The sequence below is a fragment of the Choloepus didactylus genome, chromosome 3 (genome assembly GCF_015220235.1).
Source record: "Choloepus didactylus isolate mChoDid1 chromosome 3, mChoDid1.pri, whole genome shotgun sequence".
Classification (NCBI taxonomy): Eukaryota; Metazoa; Chordata; class Mammalia; order Pilosa; family Megalonychidae; genus Choloepus; species Choloepus didactylus.
This window is the reverse complement of record NC_051309.1, coordinates 102,715,965-102,740,243: the sequence shown is the minus strand read 5'-3', so window position 1 is coordinate 102,740,243 and position 24,279 is coordinate 102,715,965. Positions and strand designations below refer to the sequence as shown.

Sequence of the window (24,279 nt, the reverse complement as noted above, 5' to 3'; positions counted from 1 at the left end):
AGCACATGGAGCTGTGAAAGGGAAGTGGGATTTGGTGAGTTTGTACAGGCTGGGGTGAAATCCTGATACATCCCAGAGTAATATGGGCACAGAGTAAAGTGTATTTGCAGGGCTCCCTGAGGAACTGGGAAGAAATGCAGTAATGTTGGACTTCCCCACCTGGGTTATTGCTGATTTTCCCGCAAACATTGAGGACTGCCAATTTAGTGGGCTGAGCCCTCGATCTGGGGGCCTTCTTCCCCTGTGAGGCTAGTTACTGCAAGGGAGAGGGAAAGCCTACTTATAATTGTGCCTAGGAGTACCCCCAAGAGAGCCTCTTTGTTGCTCAGATGTGTCCCCCCCCCCCCCCAAGCCCACCTGGCAAGTGAACTCACTATCCTCCCCCCTACATGGGACATGACTCCCAGGGGTGTGAATACCCCGGGCAACGCAGGAAACAACTCCTGCGGATGATCCTGGACCCAGCACTGTGGGATTGAGAGGATCTTCTTGACCAAAAGAAGGAACAGAGATGAAACAAAGTAAGGTTCCAGTGGCTGAGAGATTTTAAATGGAGTCCAGAGGTCACTCTGGTGGGTATTCTTATGCACTATATAGATATCACCTTTTAGTTTTTACTGTGTTGGAATGGCTAGAGGGAAATACCTGAAGCTGTCGAACTGCAATCCAGTAGGCTTCATTCTTGAAGATGACTGTATAACTATGTAGCTTGCAAAGTGTGATTGTGTGACTGTTAAAACCTTGTGGCTCGCACTCCCTTTATCCAGTGTATCGACAGATAAGTGGAAAATGGGGACAAAAATTAGATGAAGAATAGGGTGGGATGGAGGGAATGGAAAGATTCAGGTGTCCTTTTTTGCTTTTATTTTTATTATGGAGTAAGGAAAAGGTTCAAAATTGATTCTGGTGATGAAGACAGAACTGTATGATGGTGCTGTGAATAACTGATTGTACTCTGTGGATGACTGTAGGGTGTGTGAATATATCTCAATAAAACTGTATTTAAAAAAAGTAAACAAATGATGGGGGAGCAGGGGAATGGGATGTTTTGGATGTTCTTCTTTATTTTAATTTTTATTTTATTTTTTGGAATAATGAAAATGTTCAAACATTGATTATGGTGATGAATGCACAACTATATGATGATCCTGTGAACAACTGTGCACTTTGAATGATTGTATGTTATGTGAATATATCTCAAGAAAATTGCATTAAAAAAAGAAAAAAAATAATGGAGGTGGGAGTGGTATATGGGAACTCTATATTTTCTGCATGATTTTTCTATAAATCTGCAACTTGATAGATAGATAGATAGATAGATAGATAGACAGATAGATTTGAACAGTCATAGGTTAATACAAACTTTGTAAAAGGCTCACAGCCCTTAAGCTTTTCCTTTTGCCCCTTGTGACTCTTCAAGACGTACAGTCGTAGACTTATCTAATTCCTCATATAGGCAGCCTAGTACCATCTGCACATCCTTTGTGCCAACATGCATTATGTTTTACTACACCTCCAAACCTAAAAGCTGTCCAGATAGGAGAATTCTTGGACAGATCACAATGAGATAAATGAGGAAGTATAAAAAATTAAAAATTATCTCTGGAAAACAGAGTCTAAGATAATTTTTAGGAATAGATTTCTAGGCAGCTATTTAAAAATTTTAAATTTGTATTTATATTTTCTTCCCAAATACTCTGACTGAAGACAGTATCTTAATTTTCAAATGTATAATAAAACACCACAAACTACAAGAGATGGAAAACTGTACAAATATCCTGTAATTAGAAGTTTGGAGAGTTTCTCAGTATTACTGGAATACCTCAGAATACTTAAAGGGAATTTCAGTGATTTTTCAAAGCAGGAAAATAAGAGATCTTAAAGGAAAAACAAACAATGTCAATAACACTGGGGACAAGAAATAATTTAGGAAGAAAGTATGTAAAAAGTGAATATAGCAGGAAATTAATTCCTCCAAAACAAGGATCATTGTTTCCTTCTGGCCCTTAATCTTTATTTCTGACTTATCAATAGGCCCTGCAGTCTTTTCAAAGTGTATATTTTTATATTTTCTCCTTCCACTCCATTCTCTCACTCACTGCCCTAGCCTGATAGCACACTGCCTCCTGCTGGATTACTACAAGATCTTCCCACCAGCCTTTTCCCTCCCTAGCTGTCCTACATCTACCATCGGAGCACTCTTCCTTACAGTGCATTTATCATATGATGATATACCTCTAAAAGTTAAAAGTCTCCCTCAATGGATGTTGAATTAAATGTGCTTATTTGGCTGAGTGTGGGGTAGGAACAAAGACATGGCTGTTAAAAACTATGTTGGCTGGCTGCTTCAATGCTACCTGGCATTATGAAGACCTCTTATGAAAACGCTTTAGTGTTAAAAGGAAAAAGCAATGAAAGTATGACTAAAAAGCAGTAGACTAGGAAAAAGGGGATCTAGAATATAGTACTAATTCTGTAAGTAACTGTGTGTTAACCTTTAAGTCACACTATACTGTTCTATACAGTAAGAATTCTGATTCAAATGACCACCGAAGTTCTCTTCAGCTAAAGTCTAGAAATAATTATTTTCTACATTTTTATTTCTTATCAATGATCAGCTCTTTGTTCAAGGTTGATCTGTATGCACTATTCTTACTTAGTTGAGGGAATTGCCAAATAGTTGAAATCCCTGTTAATTAAAAGTTATTGCTATAGATTAATAATTGCAGGTTAAAGCATTTCAAATGACTTGCCTTTCTACTCATTATTAGTCCTCACTAGAACTAAGCAGGAGAAACAGAAGCACAGGGAAAGAAAGGAAAAGGAAGATGCATACTCAAACGCAAATACACTTTTTTACCCAAATGATAAAATAACTCTGACAATAGGTGAACAGGAAATTAAATGGCTCTAGCTTAAAGCTCCATTTTAGGTAACTTCCAGAGAGTACACTAAAGAGACAGCCTACGTGCAACTTCTTACCTCCTTCAAACAAAGATATCCTCATTGGGGCAATTCTTTTTTATGTCTTAGAATATCTATATAACTGTTTTAGAAAAATAGATCTACTTTGTACAATCATCACATAGCAACACAAACAACGAAACAAATGCTTTCTGGTAGATCGATGCTTTCAAGATAAATCTATTTTTGCTGAGTGTATTTAAAGCCCTTGAGATATTTTAGCTTTACTGCATTTGGAATATTTACTCATTAAGAAATTTAAAGATTTGAATTTTTAACTATATATATTCAGAAAGCTCCTGAGTCTAAATTGAATGGAACTACTTAAATGTGTTTCCAAAACCTCACTGGATTGTAGTTCAAATGACACACACGGATTTCTTCTGCATACTACAGCCTGACACAAAATAGTAAAATTAATGGTATTTGTCTTTTGAATCCCCCTACTTTGCTTCCTCCTGATGATTTTCCTTTCTTCAGAAAACTTTCTAACTTTCCGGATACATTTTGTGCTAACCATAAAGAAACAGTGTTTCCCAGGGGACACTGTCCAAGCTTTGTAATCACACTACCTCAGCATGAGCCTCAGTCTCCCACATATTTGCTATATTACAAGAGCCAAGTTGTTAAAGCTCTCTGAATCCAAATCTTTTATCTACAAGTGAGAATAAGCATTCCCTGCCATGCTAATTTGCTTTCAAATCAATTGAGGTACCTACTGGTGAATATATGATATAAGAAACACATGCACACACTCCCTCGGTCATTTACTTAATTTGTATTTCTTGAGCTCTATCTATTAGATTCTCAGGATACACTGTTAAGGTTAAATTGATTCAGCTTTCACACGAAGCTTTTAAAATAATACTAGAACTAAAAAAATCCATGGACCTGCACAACACAAACAGTGAACCCTAAGTTAAACCACGGACTACAGTTACAACAGCACAATTATAAAAACATGCTTTTGTCATTTTTAACAAATGTATATCACACCAATGCAGGGTGTTAATAGTAGCATGGTATATGGGAATCCTGTATTTTATGCAGGATTGTTTTGTAAACCCACAACTTTCCAATTATAAAAACAAACAAACAAAACAGGTTTAGTGATAGGGAAAACAAAACAAAACAAAACAAGCTCTTAAGAAATAAAAGCATTCAGCTCAGTTTCATGCTTCTTCTTGGCTACTGAGGACCCAAATGGTTGCTTAAATATATTGTCTGGACTCTGACCCGAAAGGCCCACCTCCCTGCTTTAGTCCATGACCACTCTTGGGGCAGATTCTGATTCTCTGACATTTTACCTGCTAAGATCTACAAGTTTCTGGTTGATTTACCCACTTTTCCAATGGCAAACTCCAGCCACAGTAAGTTATGCCTCTTTACCACTGGTGCCCTCATTTTGGGGATTAAATGTGCCAATAGTGACCAGAAAAACAAATCTGGCTGCATAATGATGTATGAGGGGGAAAGAAGCAAATAATCCAGTTTCTAGTTAGAATGCAACTACACAAGCATTTATATACTGGAGTTTGTTCTCCAGTATTTCGCTGTCTTTCTCACATCTGGTAGATTCACACAAGTCCTGTTATTCCATTCCTCCCATAGTCAGTTTAGGAATATTCCTAACTTCTTATATGTTCTTTCTGAACTACTAATACCATCAGCACAAGGAATGGTTAAAAAAAAAAAAAATCAGACTTATTTGCCATTCTCTGCTATTGGATCTATTTTCAGGGCTAGTTCTTTTGAAAGAAAATAACTGGTTTTAGGTCCTTGACAGGGAGCCTGGGACCTGTGTTCTGTGTATATAGCCATGTGTGTTGGTTGGTGAAAGGAAGCAGGATCTCAGCATCCTTTCAGGCAAAAGACTGCTTCAGTATTTCTTTTCACACCGGCACTGTTCTGAGAGTCAATTGAGTTAGGCACTATTCCACAAAACATGTTCCTGTAAACACTAGACCACAGTTCATAGCCATACACTTGTGACTTCCTGTTAAAGCCAGGTTTAAATAATTTAAATCATCAACCTGCAAATATTGTTGATGGAGTCCTCTGGACAATGATGGTGGCATTTACAATGCAAGATCTTTGGACGAGGGGTGGGCGCTGGACTCTCACCATCCTCTTTCTTGGTGCCCGCATTCAATTTTCCTGAACTTCGCAAAAGCATGTTATCAAGGAAGTTTGCTGGAAAGGAGAAAGACAGAGATTTTAAGTGTTTGTGAGATAGCCTAACCACAATTTCTATCCAAAGAACAGTATGAGATTAAACAAAATACTGAGTGTTCATGATGCTTAATGACTGAAACAGCAAACAGATATTTTGATGTTTTTGATACTAAAAATTATACTTTCTTTATAATATATATTGCATATGGAACATAGAAATTCCCACTATCCTTTCAGGATAGTATTTTAAATATCAAATTACAATAGCTGTATGTAATTGAATGCAAAGAACTCAATGAGATGCTTATATAGATTATTTCCACTCTGTACAGTAACACTATAGGTAAATATTATCATTCTCATTTATCAGATGAGAAAACTGAGGTTCAGAAAGTTTAAGTGATCTGCACACAGCTTGTAAATCAGTCAGCCAGCATTTGAACCCAGATTGCTTGAGCCCTAAAACTGTATTCTACCATAATACAGACCCTCTTGCTTTGGTCTTAAAATTGTCTTTTGGCTACAATATGAAGCCTCTCTACTTTGGTTATATCACATATTTTAAAAGAAATTATTAGAAATATGTAACCTGCAAAATTGGAGAAGACAAAAACTTAGTGAACATGAAGATACATTTCAAAAGATGCATCTTCCTCATAAGCTTTTTCATGCAAAATTGTCTACCTATTAAAGCAGTGATGGTCCTACCATCTTTGATGAAAGACACTAAAGCAGACATGATCTCCAGAGACAGACTGACAAATTTTCAAAATCAGGCTCCACTATTTACTAAGTAGTAGACCTTGGGTAATTTACATGAATAATCGTGTGCCTCATTTTCTTATCCTCAACATGGAGATAATAACAGTACCTACGTCATATCCAGAGCTTAGAGTGCGTATGTTACATAATACTTGATAAATGTTAGCTAATGTTATTGGAAGAATCTAGTTTTTCACCTTTTAAATAGTAAGACAATGTTTTACTAACAGAATGACATATCACTGAGATAGTTTTCATGTTTTCCTTCTGTACTACCAAACAGGAGAGATAATGATGTCCAAGAAAGGGACATGCATTAATTTATCCCTGTTATGGACATATTAATAAGAGCTCTCCTACTTGCTATGTTACTGTATTAATTGTCACTCTGAGCAATGTTCAATTTAAAACTTTTCTTACAACAAACACATCCAGCTTGCCTATAATTAAGTCACATTCCAACAAGAGTATTGGCTAAAACTAAAATTGTTGGGTTAAAAAACTGAAAATCTAGGTCAGAGGTGCAATATTCACAATAGACGTATATTGTGTGTGTGTGTATTTTTTAAAATGCACAAACGAATGACTCTAGCCATTGGTTATATCATCGAATGAGAAGTATAGAAAAGGGTCTATTATTTTCCTCATATTACGCATGCTTGAGCTAATTAGTCAAACTCTTATTTAGTGATAATTGTAGGAAAAAGCAATAAAATATGTTAAATTAATTTATCAGGACTGTCCCCCTAATCATTAACTCAATTACTATTTCATTAGATTTTTCAAATTTATATAAGATGAGCATCCAACTTTCTCAAACAATTAACTCCTTTTAAACTTAGACTAGATAAAAGATGTCAATTATAGTATGCCTATGAGGCACATGAAGAGCTTGTTATATTCGGAATCCCAGGCCAAACCCACTGTGATTCTGATTCCACAGGCCTCATGTGAGGTAAGGAAAGTGCCATGTTCAACAAGATCCCATGTGATTGTGCGACAAATGATGTACAGACTCCACCTTGAGAATGCACTTGATGAAACAAATAATATTTATTTAATCCAACCACACAATCCCAGTAAGTGTGTATTATTTCTATTCAACGGTGTTATGGATTGAATTGTGTCCCCTAAAAAGATATGTTGAAATTTCAACATATACATTACCTCTAAATGTGACCTTATTTGAAAATAGGGTCATTGCAGATGGAATTAAATTAAGATCAGGCCATACTGGTGGTGGGTGGGCCTCTAATCCAATATGATTGGTATCCTTATAAAGGAGAAAAGAAACACAGACAGTAGTAGATGGTCACATGAAGACAGAGACAGGAACTGGAGTTGGGCATCTGTAATTCAAGAAACGCCAAGGATCGCTGGCGAAACCAGAAGCCAGAAGAGGCAAGGAAGGACTCTCCCCCTACAAGTTTCTGAAGAAGCACAGTCCTGCCCATACCTTGATTTTGGACTTCTAGCCTCCAAAACGGTGAGGCAACAAATATCTGTTGTTTCAAGCCACCCAGTTTGTGGTACTTTGTTTGGCAGCCTTAGGAAACTAAGACAAAGAAGATACTCATCCTTAATTGAAATTCAAAAAAAAAAAAAAAAAAAAAGAAAACTGAAATTAAAATACCGTTCATGCGCCAGTGTTCACAATAGCCAAAAGGTGGAAACAACCCAAGCACATTGTATGTTTCCACTTAAGTAAAATATCTGCAATAAGCAAAATCACAGCCAGAGAAAGTAGATTAGAGGTTCCCCAGGATCTGGGGGAGGGAGGAATAGGGAACTTTACTTAGTAGGTACAGAGTTTCTGTTTGGAGTCATGATAAAAGCCTTGGTAATAAACAGTGGTAGAACACCATTGTGAATACAATTAATACTACAGAAGTGTACACTTAAAATTTAGGTAAAATGAGAAATTTTGTGATATATATCACAAACACACACAAAAATATACACACACACACACACATATCACCACAATGAAAAAAACATAGTTCATGCTATTATCTTGTTTGAAAGGACCCAAAGGCATAAGAATAGATCTATACCAAGGCATACCACTGTAAAATTTTATAACACTGGGGACAAAAGGAGATCCTAAATTTTCAGAGAGAGAGAGAGAGGGAGGGAGAGAGAGAGCGTGTGCGCAGGAGAGCATACAAGAGAAATGAAAGAGATTAAAAATAAGCATTGGATTTCCTGTAGCATAACTGGAAAGTAGAATAAATTAGAGCAATACCTTCAAAATTCTGAGGGGAAAGTATTTCCAATCCAGAATTCTATATTTTGGCAAACTGTCCATCAAGTGTGAGGGTAGGAAGAAAGCATTTTAAGATTTTCAAGGTTTCAAAAATTTATCTCTTTTGTATCTTTCTCAGAAAGTAAATAAATGGGAACTTCCAGATGAAACTGTGGAATAGCAATACTGAAGATATATCCCAACTACCACATGTCTAAGACAATTTATCAAAAAATATTTTCCACATTTTATTATAATATTAGTATCCCTTGTTTTGAAGCAGGGGAAAGGCAGATCTCAAAAGAGATAATTAAAAAATTGATTTAGTTGGCTCATCCAAATAATGTAAGACTTTATTAATTAGATTCTCATTTAGCTTGGCCTTGTCTTAATGTTTTATATAAAAGATAACCATTGAAAATACCTGGAAGCTACCTAGTACAATTTGGTACATTGTATTTACTACATCAATACAGTAAAATCTTTAAAAAAATTTTTTTCACCAAGGAAAGCCCAATAGTGAATACTTTCTACTGTATTAAGTTGAGCAGAAATTCAAAATAATTGACTGTTTCTTTTCTTTTTTTTTTTTTTTTTTTTTTTAATCATCATTTTATTGAGATATATTCACATACCACGCAGTCATACAAAACAAATTGTACTTTCGATTGTTTACAGTACCATTACATAGTTGTACATTCATCACCTAAATCAATCCCTGACATCTTCATTAGCACACACACAAAAATAACAAGAATAATAATTAGAGTGAAAAAGAGCAATTGAAGTAAAAAAGAACACTAGGTACCTTTGTCTGTTTGTTTGCTTCCCCTACTTTTCTACACATCCATCCATAAACTAGACAAAGTGGAGTTTGGTCCTTATGGCATTCCCAATCCCACTGTCACCCCTCATAAGCTACATTTTTATACAACTGTCTTCGAGATTCATGGGTTCTGGGTTGTAGTTTAATAGTTTCAGGTATCCACCACCAGCTACCCCCAATTCTTTAGAACCTAAAAAAGGTTGTCTAAAGTGTGCGTAAGAGTGCCCACCAGAGTGATCTCTCAGCTCGTTTTGGAATCTCTCTGCCACTGAAGCTTATTTCATTTCCTTTCACATCCCCCTTTTGGTCAAGAAGATGTTCTCCATCCCACGATGCCGGGTCTACATTCCTCCCCGGGAGTCATATTCCACGTTGCCAGGGAGATTCACTTCCCTGGGTGTCTGATCCCACGTAGGGGGGAGGGCAGTGATTTCACCTTTCAAGTTGGCTTAGCCAGAGAGAGAGGGCCACATCTGAGCAACAAAGAGGCATTCAGGAGGAGACTCTTAGGCACAAATACAGGGAGGCCTAGCCTCTCCTTTGCAGCAACCGTCTTCCCAAGGGTAAAACTTATGGTAGAGGGCTCAACCCATCAAACCACCAGTCCCCTATGTCTGTGGTCATGTTAGCAACCATGGAGGTGGGGTAGGCGAATACCCCTGCATTCTCCACAGGCTCCTCAAGGGGGCACTACATCTTTTTTTTTTTTTTTTTTCCTTGTTTGTCTTTTTTCTTTTTCTTTTTTTTTTTTTTTTTAACTTTCCCTTCTTTTTTCAAATCAACTGTATGAAAAAAAAAGTTAAAAAGAAAACAAACATACAATAAAAGAACATTTCAAAGAGACCATAGCAAGGGAGTAAGAAAAAGACAACTAACCTAAGATAACTGCTTAACTTCCAACATGTTCCTACTTTACCCCAAGAAAGTTACATACTATAGCAACATTTCAGTGAACTTGTTCCTACTACATCCATCAGAAATTAACAGACCATAGTCATTTCTGGGCATCCCCAGAACGTTAAATAGCTTATCTGTTCTTCTTGGATTATTGTTCCCCCTTCCTTAATTGCTCTCTACTGCTAGTTCCCCTACATTCTACATTATAAACCATTTGTTTTACATTTTTCAAAGTTCACATTAGTGGTAGCATATAATATTTCTCTTTTTGTGCCTGGCTTATTTCGCTCAGCATTATGTCTTCAAGGTTCATCCATGTTGTCATATGTTTCACCAGATCGTTCCTTCTTACTGCCGCGTAGTATTCCATCGTGTGTATATACCACATTTTATTTATCCACTCATCTGTTGAAGGACATTTGGGTTGTTTCCATCTCTTGGCAATTGTGAATAATGCTGCTATGAACATTGGCGTGCAGATATCTGTTCGAGTCACTGCTTTCCGATCTTCCGGGTATATACCGAGAAGTGCAATCGCTGGATCGAATGGTAGCTCTATATCTAGTTTTCTAAGGAACTGCCAGACTGACTTCCAGAGTGGCTGAACCATTATACAGTCCCACCAACAATGAATAAGAGTTCCAATTTCTCCACATCCCCTCCAGCATTTGTAGTTTCCTGTTTGTTTAATGGCAGCCATTCTAACCGGTGTTAGATGGTATCTCATTGTGGTCTTAATTTGCATCTCTCTAATAGCTAGTGAAGCTGAACATTTTTTCATGTGTTTCTTGGCCATTTGTATTTCCTCTTCAGAGAACTGTCTTTTCATATCTTTTGCCCATTTTATAATTGGGCTGTCTGTACTATTGTCATTGAGTTGTAGGATTTCTTTGTATATGCAAGATATCAGTCTTTTGTCAGATACATGGTTTCCAAAAATTTTTTCCCATTGAGTTGGCTGCCTCTTTACCTTTTTGAGAAATTCCTTTGAGGTGCAGAAACTTCTAAGCTTGAGGAGTTCCCATTTATCTATTTTCTCTTTTGTTGCTTGTGCTTTGGGTGTAAAGTCTAGGAAGTGGCCTCCTAATACAAGGTCTTGAAGATGTTTTCCTACATTATCTTCTAGGAGTTTTATGGTACTTTCTTTTATATTGAGATCTTTGGTCCATTTTGAGTTAATTTTTGTGTAGGGGGTGAGATAGGGGTCCTCTTTCATTCTTTTGGATATGGATATCCAACTCTCCCAGCCCCATTTGTTGAAAAGACCATTATGGCTCAGTTCGGTGACTTTGGGGGGCCTTATCAAAGATCAGTCGGCCATAGATCTGAGGGTCTATCTCTGAATTCTCAATTCGATTCCATTGATCTATATGTCTATCTTTGTGCCAGTACCATGCTGTTTTGGCAACTGTGGCTTTATAATAAGCTTCAAAGTCAGGGAGTGTAAGTCCTCCCACTTCGTTTTTCTTTTTTAGAGTGTCTTTAGCAATTCGAGGCATCTTCCCTTTCCAAATAAATTTGATAACTAGCTTTTCCAAGTCTGCAAAGTAGGTTGTTGGAATTTTGATTGGGATTGCATTGAATCTGTAGATGAGTTTGGGTAGAATTGACATCTTAATGACATTTAGCCTTCCTGTCCATGAACATGGAATATTTTTCCATCTTTTAAGGTCCCCTTCTATTTCTTTTAGTAGAGTTATGTAGTTTTCTTTGTATAGGTCTTTTACATCTTTGGTTAAGTTTATTCCTAGGTACTTGATTTTTTTAGTTGCTATTGAAAATGGTATCTTTTTCTTGAGTGTCTCTTCAGTTTGTTCATTTCTAGCATATAGAAACATTACTGACTTATGTGCATTAATCTTGTATCCCGCTACTTTGCTAAATTTGTTTATTAGCTCTAGTAGGTGTATCGTTGATTTCTCAGGGTTTTCTAGATATAAGATCATATCATCTGCAAACAATGACAGTTTTACTTCTTTTCCAATTTGGATGCCTTTTATTTCTTTGTCTTGCTGGATTGCCCTGGCTAGCACTTCCAGCACAATGTTGAATAACAGTGGTGACAGCGGGCATCCTTGTCTTGTTCCTGATCTTAGAGGGAAGGCTTTCAGTCTCTCACCATTGAGTACTATGCTGGCTGTGGGTTTTTCATATATGCTCTTTATCATGTTGAGGGAGTTTCCTTCAATTCCTACCTTTTGAAGTGTTTTTATCAAAAACGGATGTTGGATTTTGTCAAATGCTTTCTCAGCATCTATTGAGATGATCAATTGATTTTTCCCTTTCGAGTTTTTAATGTGTTGTAATACATTGATTGTTTTTCTTATGTTGAACCATCCTTGCATGCCTGGAATGAACCCCACTTGGTCATGGTGTATGATTTTTTTAATGTGTCTTTGGATTCGATTTGCAAGTATTTTGTTGAGGATTTTTGCATCTATATTCATTAGGGAGATTGGCCGGTAGTTTTCCTTTTTTGTAGCATCTTTGCCTGGTTTTGGTATTAGATTGATGTTAGCTTCATAAAATGAGTTAGGTAGTGTTCCATTTTTTTCAATGTTTTGAAAGAGTTTGAGTAAGATTGGTGTCAGTTCTTTCTGGAAAGTTTGGTAGAATTCCCCTGTGAAGCCATCTGGCCCTGGGCATTTATTTGTGGGAAGATTTTTGATGACTGATTGGATCTCTTTGCTTGTGATGGGTTGGTTGAGGTCTTCTATTTCTTCTCTGGTCAGTCTAGGTTGTTCATATGTTTCCAGGAAATTGTCCATTTCTTCTACATTATCCAGTTTGTTGCCATACAGTTGTTCATAATATCCTCTTATAATTTTTTTAATTTCTTCAGGATCTGCAGTTATGTCACCTTTTTCATTCATTATTTTGTTTATATGGGTCTTCTCTCTTTTTGATTTTGTCAGTCTAGCTAGGGGCTTGTCAATCTTGTTGATCTTCTCAAAGAACCAACTTTTGGTGATATTTATCCTTTCTATTGTTTTTTTGTTCTCTATGTCATTTACTTCTGCTTTAATCCTTGTTATTTCTTTTCTTGTACTTGGTTTAGGATTGGTTTGCTGTTCATTTTCTAGCTTCTTCAGTTGATCCATTAGTTCTTTGATTTTGGCTCTTTCTTCCTTTTTAATATATGCGTTTAGTGCTATAAATTTCCCCCTTAGCACTGCTTTTGCTGCATCCCATAGGTTTTGGTATGTTGTGTTCTCATTTTCATTCGTCTCTATATATTTAGCAATTTCTCTTGCTATTTCTTCTTTAACCCACTGATTGTTTAGGAGTGTGTTGTTTAACCTCCAGGTATTTGTGAATTTTCTAAGTCTCTGATGGTTATTGACTTCTAATTGTATTCCATTGTGGTCAGAGAATGTGCTTTGAATAATTTCAATCTTTTAAATTTATTGAGGCTTGTTTTATGTCCCAGCATATGATCTATTCTGGAGAAAGTTCCGTGAGCACTAGAAAAGTATGTGTATCCTGGTGATTTGGGATGTAATGTCCTGTAGATGTCTGTTAAATCTAATTCATTTATCAGATTGTTTAGGTTTTCAATTTCCTTATTGGTCTTCTGTCTGGTTGATCTATCTATAGGAGAGAGTGATGTGTTGAAGTCTCCCACAATTATTGTGGAAACATCAATTGCTTCCTTTAGTTTTGCCAATGTTTCTCTCATGTATTTTGTGGCACCTTGATTGGGTGCATAGACATTTACGATTGTTATTTCTTCTTGCTGAATTGCCCCTTTTATTAGTATGTAGTGGCCTTCTTTGTCTCTCAAAACATCCCTGCATTTGAAGTCTATTTTATCTGAGATTAATATTGCTACACCTGCTTTCTTTTGGCTGTAGCTTGCATGAAATATTTTTTTCCATCCTTTGACTTTCAGTTTCTTTGTGTCCCTGTGTCTAAGATGAGTCTCTTGTATGCAACATATTGATGGTTCATTTTTTTTGATCCATTCTGCGAATCTATATCTTTTAATTGGGGAGTTTAATCCATTTACATTCAACGTTAAAACCGTGAAGGCATTTCTTGAATCGGCCATCTTATCCTTTGGATTATGTTTGCCATATTTTTCCCTCTCTCTATTAATAGCCTTTATTGTACCCATACCGAATCTCTTTAGTACTGAACCTTTCTCCAAGTCTCTCTGTCCTGTCTTTGTTTCTCTGTCTGTAGGGCTCCCTTTAGTATCTCCAGTAGGGCAGGTCTCTTGTTAGCAAATTCTCTCAGCATTTCTTTGTCTGTGAAAAATTTAAGCTCTCCCTCAAATTTGAAGGAGAGCTTTGCTGGATAAAGTATTCTTGGCTGGAAATTCCTCTCACTCAGAATTTTAAATATATCGTGCCACTGCCTTCTCGCCTCCATGGTGGCTGCTGAGTAGTCACTACTTAGTCTTATGCTGTTTCCTTTGTATGTGGTGAATTGCTTTTCTCTTGCTGCTTTCAGAACTTGCTCCTTCTCTTCTATGTTTGACAGTGTGATCAGTATATGTCTCGGAGTGGGTTTTTTTGGATTTATTCTATTTGGAGTTCGCTGAGCATTTATGATTTGTGTATTTATGTTGTTTAGAAGATTTGGGAAGTTTTCCCCAACAATTTCTTTGAATACTCTTCCTAGACCTTTACCCTTTTCTTCCCCTTCTGGGACACCAATGAGTCTTATATTCGGACGTTTCATATTATCTATCATATCCCTGAGGTCCATTTCGAGTTTTTCAATTTTTTTCCCCATTCTTTCTTTTATGCTTTCATTTTCCATTCTGTCATCTTCCAGGTCACTGATTCGTTGTTCAACTTCCTCTAGTCTTGTACTATGAGTGTCCAGAATCTTTTTAATTTGGTCAACAGTTTCTTTAATTTCCATAAGATCATCCATTTTTTTATTTAGTCTTGCAATGTCTTCTTTATGCTCTTCTAGGGTCTTCTTGATTTCCTTCATATCCCGTACTAGGGTCTCATTGTTCATCTTTAGTTCTTTGATTAGCTGCTCTAGGTGTGTCTCTTCTGGTCTTTTGATTTGGGTGCTTGGGCTTGGGTTATCCATATCGTCTGGTTTTTTCATATGCTTTATAATTTTCTGTTGTTTTTGGCCTCGTGGCATTTGCTGACCTTGATAGGGTTCTTTTAGGGTTTGTAGACCAGTTGAAGTCCTTATCTCTAATTTATCAGGTCTACAGCTTCGTGGAGTACACTTTCTCTAACTAACCAGCAGGTGGCGTCCACGAGCCACCTGTTCTCCACAAGCCAGATCTCCCCTGCTTAGCCTTTTTGGTGAGTGGGGGAGTGAGTCTTGTGGGGCCCAATTGGTGTCCCAAGCTTGCGTGTGTAGTTGGTGTTGCCTGCCCTGTATGTGGGGCGTGTTTCTGGGCAGTCGGGGAGGGGGGGTGGCCCTAACAATCAAATCTCCCTGATGATCCTAGAGTTTTAAAGCTACTGCAATAGTCTAATCCTTCAGTTCAGTCCTGCCACAGTTTGTCTCTGCCACTGACCCACAAGTCTTTGGTATTGGCGTATGGCTCCTGAGACTTGCAAGTGGGCCCCTCTTCCAGGCTGTGCACCCCGGGTCCTCTGTTGAGGGATGACTGTGCTATGTCGCAGGTGAGTGCCGTCCCCCAGGGCAGTTCTGGGCTGCTGGGCTGTGTTGGGAGGCTCCCAGTCTGCTCAAATGATGGCTGAATGGGGCTCTGTTAATTCACACTGCTCCCCCTTCCCAGCTCTGGGACATTCAGCTGAGGTTGCAGGGAAGGCTAATGTCCACGCCCAGTTTTGTGGTGTGTGCCTGTTATTTGAAGCACTTCCATCACACTGGGTTGTCTGGGGCAGCTCTGGGCTATGGGGCTGGCAATGGGCAGGAGTGTTTCCTGTCCACCAGGATGGTGGCTGTGAGCGGACACCCCCCTTTTCTTGGGAAGTTGTGTTGTTTAGTGAATTTTCTCAGCCACTGGATTATTGCCTTTTGTCTCAGAGCTCTCTTAGTTCTGCTCTTGACTTGAGGTGCCCAAATTTCAATTCTTTGAAGCTTTCTGTATTGAGCTTCTTAGAGTAATTGTTTTAGAAAAAGCAAAAAGGATTTAAAAAAAAAAAACAAAACAAAACAAAAAAAAAAACGGCCCTCCTCAGAGATCTAATGGGTTATTGAAATGCTAATAGACAAAGCAACCAGGGCCATTAAGGAAAGGTGCCCAGGGCAGAGAGATCAGCCTTGCTTCGGGATTTGCATATGCGCCTCAAGGCCTGATCTCCGCCCTTCCCCTTTCTGTGTTCACCAGAACTCCAAAAATCCTCTGCTTTTATTTTGGAGTTTTTCGTGTTGTTTTTTTTTCTATGCCTGTCTCCTCTCTGCTGGGCTGGCTGCTCTCAGAGTCTCTGGTGTCTGGCCTCAGTCTATCTATGGTTGGAGTTTGAATCAGTAGAATGAGTTTCCGATAAGAGCAGCCACTGCAATTCTCCCTTCTCCTTCCTGGAGCTGACAGCCCCTCCTCCCCCGGGACTGAGCCTGGCAGGGAGGGGCGCGGGTCCCCTGGCCGCAAAAACTTACAGATTTCGCTGATCTCAGCAGTTCCACGTTTTCATGAGTGTTGTATGAAGTATGCCCAAAGACAGATTGCTCTGTGGTGTCCAGTCCACGCAGTTCCTGGCTTTTTACCTACTTTCCTGGAGGAGTAACTAAAACATACAGCTCACCAGTCTGCCATCTTGCCCCGCCTCCCTAAGTGCCGACTGTTTCTTTTCAATAACATTTCAGGTAGTTATGTATTTAATTCAGCATTAGAAGTATGCACAAACCTGACATAAATGGGAGAAAAAAAATGAGAAAAATAATACTGCCAAGAAACTTCTTAGGAATAAATATTACAAGGAATAAGTCATTGTTTATGAGCCTATCCCATTCTTCTGTTTGTTTCCTTACCTCTTTCCTCCTTCCTTTCTTTCCTTCCTTCCTTTCTTTTAAACAGCCATCTTTAGCTTAATAGTGTGAATCAAGACACTTCATAAGACTGGTTTAGCTGGTTAAATTACAGTTAACCCAGTTAGATAAATTAGTTACCTAAATTATCATGATAATGAAAGGTACAGCATTGGGAAACCAATCTAAAATCAGTTCTTATTTTTTTAGAGGAGCACTTCAGTTTTCAGGAGGCAAATGAGCTATAGGATCATTTTCATAATGTGTATGTGTGTAACTACTGAATTACAACTATATTTCTCGTAAGTCTCACATAAGAGAGACATTTAAAGATTTTCAGGCAAACTTCATAAAATAATATATTGATCAGCATGCAATACTGTAATTTTCATTCAATTACAAAGGATTAATAGAAAGTCATTTTTCTTGAATATCTTACATTACGTTGCAGTTATATACATATTTTCAGCTGTGTACAAGTTTTCAATGGATGTCTTCCTGGATATAGTTAGGAAATAAGGCAGTTATAAAGAGTTTCTTTAAAGTATTTATTTGAAATCTATGGACAATTTGAAATCAGTAGAAGTCTATAAACAGCAGAAAATAGATCACTCTCTGATGTATATACGTAATATAATCATAGTTATTTGTTTTAAAATATTCTGTATTATTTATATCATTTTGTACTCTTCCATACTGTCATAAAATATGGTTTTATTTTATGCAAAAGTAAAATTAAAATAGTGAAGTAAAATTTAAAAAGAATTCACAGTATTACCAGTCAATAATTAAATTTTAACTTCAAAATGCATTCATTACCTACTTTAGGTAACATAACACACTATATTTTAGACATATTTTAATTATTTTTTTCTTCATAACATTCATATTACTTCAAAAAACCCATAAATAACATACATAAATTTTGTAGTGGAAAAAGCTGTTTTATATGCCATAGGCAATGAGGAGATTATCAGAATACACTGTCACATTAAAACACAGAGAGAACAATCTCAGTGAACAATAGCTAATCCAAGGAAAATTAAATCTCTAAATACTATGCATTCAGAAATGGATTTGGGACTTTACAATTCATTGTAAAATGACAGGATTATTTTGTACCACAGGTCCTACTGGTAACCTACCCTCCTTTCTTCTTTTTCTTTTTCTTTTTTAGCTCTCTGAATATTTCAAATGTTAACAATAAAATTTTGACTGACCTCACTGTTCTTCACCATCTACACCAGAGGGCAGGCAGGAGCAACAAGAGAAATTGAAATTCATATCACACAAGTTTGTACTTAAACTATCGTGGGTAAAAAGGTTAGTGGAAGAAAAATTTACAACTACTGAGCTGGTCAGCAGTAGCCTTGGGAATGAGCCATGTTTCCCCTGTCTTTACATCATCAATAAATAATGTGCATCAATGCCCACTTCCTTTCTCAACCAAATGTGGTTTAAATACTCAGATTAGTAGACAAAGGTCTCCAATGCATAGAATGAACTTAAATCACAGCTTGAAAACAATACTGATCTTAAAAAGAATATTTAGTGATCTCAAACCATGAGTTAAATAGATAATTTTAATTTTCACCACTCAAACCTTGAATCACTCAACTTAGTCTAATAATATAATATACTGCCAAACAGGTTCATTTGGTCATATTCAGTTCAAAAGGCTTGACCTTAAACATGTTACTTTATATAATACCTTTTATATTGCCTAATCCTCTGTCAATACACTAAGGCATTTTCAAATAAATCAACTACTATTTTGTTTGTAGCAAAATTTAGCAAATATATACATATATGAACAACATGAAACAATTACTCATTGATAAAAAGTTGGGATATGTGCTGTAACACTTACGGAAAGTAACAATATAAATACAATTTCAATTAAAAAATAGTGGAGCAAAATCATATGTAGAATTAAGGGAAAGAGAAGGCTTTCTATAAACTATGATGTTACCTGCCCAGGAATCTTTCTCCTTTCAAGAGCCTCAGAAGTCAGAGAATGGGGGTAAAAGGAAGATGATGGTGGTAAATTTCTGAACAGGATATAAATGGGGATGAAATGACAGATGACAAAACAATATCAGGTATGGCCAGCAAGAAGGGGACCAGATTTGACCAGGGTGTTGAAAAAAATAGACAAAACATGGTTCAAACACCAGCTCAGCTAATTCCTTGCTGTGCAGTCTTAGCAAGTTTGCCTAACCTTCCTTACTTTGAATGAAGAGAGTAGAGCACTCTTTGGGTTGCTGTGAGGATTGGATGAGACAATCTAAGTAAAGCACCTAACATATCACCTTGCACATAGGAAGAGTCAATCAGTAAATCTGTTGCTGGTGTCCCTGCTGCTGAAGCTTACTCTTCAATCTTTATTTTCACTCTTTAGGTTTTTTTTCTCTTTTCCTGTCTTAATTTCTTGTTTTCCTTTTCTTTTCTCTTCTTCTTCATCTCCTATGTTTCTATTTCTCTTCCTTTTCTTCTCTTCCCTATCCTCTCCCCTCTTCCTGATTCTCCTTTTTCTCTTCATTCCCTTTTCTTTGCTTCCTTTTACTTTCCCTTTCTTTCTAGATTCTTCATTGCAAGCAGAAAGTCTATGAAAACACAGAGATTTTTGGTTTAAGGAACATATTAAAGTTTGTTCAAGGATGATGAAAGTATTGCTATTTTTTTTCCCTCTGTGGTACATTCTTATAGCAAATATCAGTATTTAGCAAATAATCAGTAAATTCATTTCATCTCCATAGCACAATGACCCAGTGCCCTCAGAAAAATAAAAATTTCATTTGTGCGACAAATCAACTACATTTAGAAAACCAAACACCACATAAATAGATGTCCCAATGTCACATATAAATGTCAAATTAAGTAAGTCCTAACTAGGAGTGCAATGGAGGGCAAGATTAATACTGGGTGACAGTAATCAAGTAAGTTAGTAGGTTAAGAAAGACATTAATTTTAAAATATTGGAGATGTGCTGGCTTTCTCTAGAAGCAAGGCTTATTTAATCATAAAATAAATCTTCATGTTTCAATTCAATGGCAATTATTTCTCTTTCCCCACAGTTTCATTCACATCGCCACACCACTCCAGTTGACTTGCATAATCATATTTTCAACATTTTACATCATAAAAATCCACCTAACAGATCCCAAAATGTGGATAAAAAGGGAACGTTTCAATCATTCAGGTTTCATTCACATGATGCCAGATTACAACTTAAGCAAATCACGAAAAGTTTAACTTATTACAGAGTGTCAACAGCCAACACATACTTTTATATTTATTTGTTTTGCAGATAACTGGTGAAAGTTACAAACATGAGTAAGCTTAATTGATCGTGACAGCAAATACGGTTCTTTGGACTTCACATTTGAACTCTCTTTAAACACTACAGCTAGCCATTCTCCCGGGTTTTGCTATGCTTTTATACTTAAAGTAACTTAATCAAAATGTTCATATAAATTAAAAACCTTTGTATATACTCCAAAACACAACATTATTTTAAATATTTTAATAGGATCAATATAAAGAAATAATGAACTTGACAAGCAAAGAACCACGATGCTTGAAGATATTTAACATCAAGCTGAATCCATATCCATCAACAGCAAAATCACAGCTGACAAAATGATTAAAAATTTAAAATACCTCTGTATTTTAAAATAGTTAATACATCAGTTCAAGTCCACATTTTTGGAAAAGAAACTGAACCACTGTCTCTGACTAAAAGTAAAAGAATCAACTAAGATTCCGGCAGATCGCAAACCAGGAGCTATGGTTTTATTCAGTGGACTTTTTATCAATGACCTGAAGCTAATTGAAGTAGATGTTCAGCCTGCCACCACACTAAAACTTACTCCACAGTTCTGAGAAGCATCCCCAAGACAAGTGAAGAATATAACTACTTTGAGTAGACTCATATATGCAGAGAAGAGAAGTGACAATGAAGACAGATAGATTAGAAACCAAATCACCATATTCATATTATTCTTTTATCCCAAAGAAGAAAAACTAGAAAGCATTTAGGATCTCTCTGTTTCTAATCCTTACTGTATCCCATAATTGGATAATTGTTCAAGGATACTACAGTTATGGTGTATATTGACCTAAAAATACATGAATATATTGCTAGTTCAAATGATTAGATATGTGATGTACAAAGTATATAAAACATAATTTTTGAAAAACTAAACTCAGAATATAATTTTTTCAGCTACTAACATTATCAATGAATTAAAGGTCTATCTGAAGTTAAATAATATAGAATAATGTTATCCAGCAACAAAATGAATTAAAACTAAATATTTAAAAGTCATTGTAGAGTTTTAAGAGGAAAACTGCAAACTAGAGAAACAACTGTTTAAAACCTGCTGTGCTGTGTATATGGCTTTGTTTTATGCATATGTATTATACATCACAGAAAAGTTTTCTAAGATAGATATCAAATATTATGTGAATTACTAAAATACGCCAGTCTTAGCTTCTCCCAATGTATACTTTATCTTGCTTAAACAATTTATAACCTTCTTAGTAAAAAAATATTTTTAATATACCACGGACTATACTTAATAGTACAATTACAAAAAAGTGCTACCATCAATTGTATCAAATGTTCCACACCAATGTAAGGTGTTAATAAGAGGGTGGTATATGGGAATCCTGTGTTTTATGCATGATTGTGTTGCAAACCTGCAACTTCTCTAATTAAGAAAAAAATAAAGTAGCTAGTAAGTATGTTTTCAAAACTTCACTTGCTATAATATTTAAATCATTATTTAATATTCTTTTAAAAAATAATTTTGCATTTTTAAAAATCCATATTTGCAAGCAGGCAACCTTGACTTTTATAGTCTATGAATTCAGAGTTAAGAAGACGTAGAGAGAATTCACAATGTCAAAAACTATAAACAATTAAATTACACTACAAGGACTTTTCATACACACATTTGCAGACACACACATGCACGTAAGTATATGAAAAAAACTCACTAATTTAAAAGTAACCTGAATTATAACTATCGGGGCAGTTAAGCTTTAAGTGCATTTTCTAGCCAAGCGATTTTTGTGTATAAAATTTTTTGAAACCTCTGAACTGTTTTATTCCATCCTCTAGGCCAAGAAAGACTTAAGTTCTAAAATCTCTTTTTGTGTGCCAGAATTGGCTTAACCCATCTTATTTACATTTTTTGGAGGGGAGAAAACAGCCTCTGTAAGATATAAAGCTACTCCCACTACTCACTTCTGATTTTTGTACGCTTGATATATCGTTGCCAGGTTTCCCCGGGATAAGAGGCAGGAGGAGGAGGCACAGAATTGCTCGGGGTTGCCACTAAAAAGCCCAGCACGATAGGCAGCCTAATCCTGCACCTGTGATGTGTTATTTGGCAGTTAAAAAACGCAGTCCAGACTGTGGTTGCTAATACAGCTCAGCTGTTTTTCTCAGGGCTCCCTTTGATTATAAGCTGGCAAGAGAGATTATTCCAGTCAGGCATTGAGCTATGTTCTGGATACATCACATATGACAGTGGAAAGGTAAAAAAGAAAGGAAACCCTAGAATCAAAATAAGAAAAAAAAAATAAAGTCACTGATCACAACAGTGTATTATGTAACATTTCCAGATGGTTAAAAGCTGCCTCTGATATTTTGCAAGGCAGAAAAATATATGGCATCTAAATATCTAGAAATCTATTTTTGATAATGTCATTTTGACTTTCAGAATGGTAATTCAACATGCAATATTGTAAGCTTATTCTAAAATAAGCATTTCACAAACTGATCAACCACATAAACACTCAAAAATATTTCTTTAAAGAGGTTTACCTTTACTAAATGTCAAACTCCCTTTATAATTTCAAACCTGTCAAAATGCTGGGAAAACTGAATAAGTAATGATTGCCATTACTTATATCTTTTGGTTAAATCTACTGTCATTTGACCTGACTCATTAATATTTTTTATGTAAAATTTATTTCAAGACATAACCCTCTGTTCATCACATATGATTAAACCAGCATGAAATCTTTACATGAACAGCATAAAATTCCTAGCAAGTCCATATCAATTTAAGAAATATTTATTGCACACAAGGCTGCCTGCAAAGCACTTTGGACATGATGAAATGAAGAAATGACCATTATGCTCGCATCACTTAGAATCTAACTGGGGAGAGTGGCATAGAAGTTGCCATTTTTTGTTCTTTTTCATAAAAGTGCTGTTGACTCTTCACTCACACCAAAACTTTCACTCTATTTCCTTTTATATGCTATAAAAACAGAAAACCATCTGTTCCTCAGGCTAGTATCTGTGCCACTTTAAATAAATAACCTAAAACCTTACCCAAAAACCAATTCCCTTTCCTAATAGCAGATGGCTAAAAACAAAACAAGTTCATTTATAGACACAAAAGGAGCTAAAATGAAGAAAGTATATCAATTACAAGATGTAAATGTATTTTCAACGGACATATTAAAGAAGGTATATAATATTTTGAGTTATTTGGTTTCATATGTTTAGATTCTAATTACTTGCTAAGCCAAGCAAATGTTACTAGAAAAAAATTCATGCATATTTATAGAGTATATATCAGGAGCAAAAGGATCAAAAGAAATTCTTGAGTACATAAGAACATTCTCTCTCATCAGAATTTGACAAGTCTTACCATTTTTCCCTTACGTTCAGACACTAGTGATAGAGATAATACTGCATTTAAAGTTCCAAGTAACACTCTGAGGCCAATATCATTATTATTCAAGGAGGATCAAGATTCTGGAGTTCTGCTACAAGATGCTATGTTAGTATTCTCCTAACTATTCCAACTAATCCAGTCTGTGCATTCAAAGTAAAATAAGACTGCTGATTTGGGTCCCAGGCATATATATGACTAGAAATACACATGGGCTGGATAGTTAAAGACAAAAAATATTTTTTTCTTATATTATACTTAATTGTCCTTAAAAAAGGTGCTGAAATTTTATGCCACCATCTACTTTGCTTTGACTTGCAGGAATAAGTTTGCAAAAGACAATATTGTTGAATTCTGGGTAGAAACACCAAGGAAAGCTCTGGATTGAGAGTATGTTATTATAATGATTGTGTTATCTTAAATCTGGGCATGACACTCCCTGGAACATTCTGGCCTTATGTTGCTCGAGCTGTTCCCGTCTTGATAAACAAATGGCTTCAGTAGCTTCAAGAGGTCTGGTCTTTCAAAAAGCTATACTGATCTTACCCTTAATTTTCTTTCTTTATACTTTCTTTGTCCAATTCATATCTCCTCATCTATACCCAAAACAGGTGCAAACCCATACATTTTATTTTAAGATCAAAATGTTTACTTTCTCTTCTTTTAAATAATTGTCAATATGGGATCTCAAAATAAATAAGCAACAAAAAGAACAAAGAAAACCTGAATCTCAGATGCTACATGAAAAATATTCTCTCTAACGAACCTCTCTTGAGATGCTTCTGTATATTAGGCCA

The 24,279-nt window shown here is 36.2% G+C and overlaps 1 protein-coding gene across 10 annotated transcripts in view; it reads right to left on the bottom strand.

Moving 5' to 3' along the window:
• The window catches only part of BMPR1B (bone morphogenetic protein receptor type 1B), a 427,170-nt gene that overhangs the window by 49,122 nt on the left and 353,769 nt on the right, over window positions 1–24,279 (bottom strand). For all 10 annotated transcript variants that reach the window (XM_037830282.1, XM_037830285.1, XM_037830287.1 and 7 more), the window contains one exon: window positions 4,998–5,157. In XM_037830282.1, coding sequence (XP_037686210.1) covers window positions 4,998–5,140 — 143 coding nt within the window. In that variant the 5' untranslated portion in view covers window positions 5,141–5,157. The remainder of the gene's footprint in view (window positions 1–4,997; window positions 5,158–24,279) is intronic.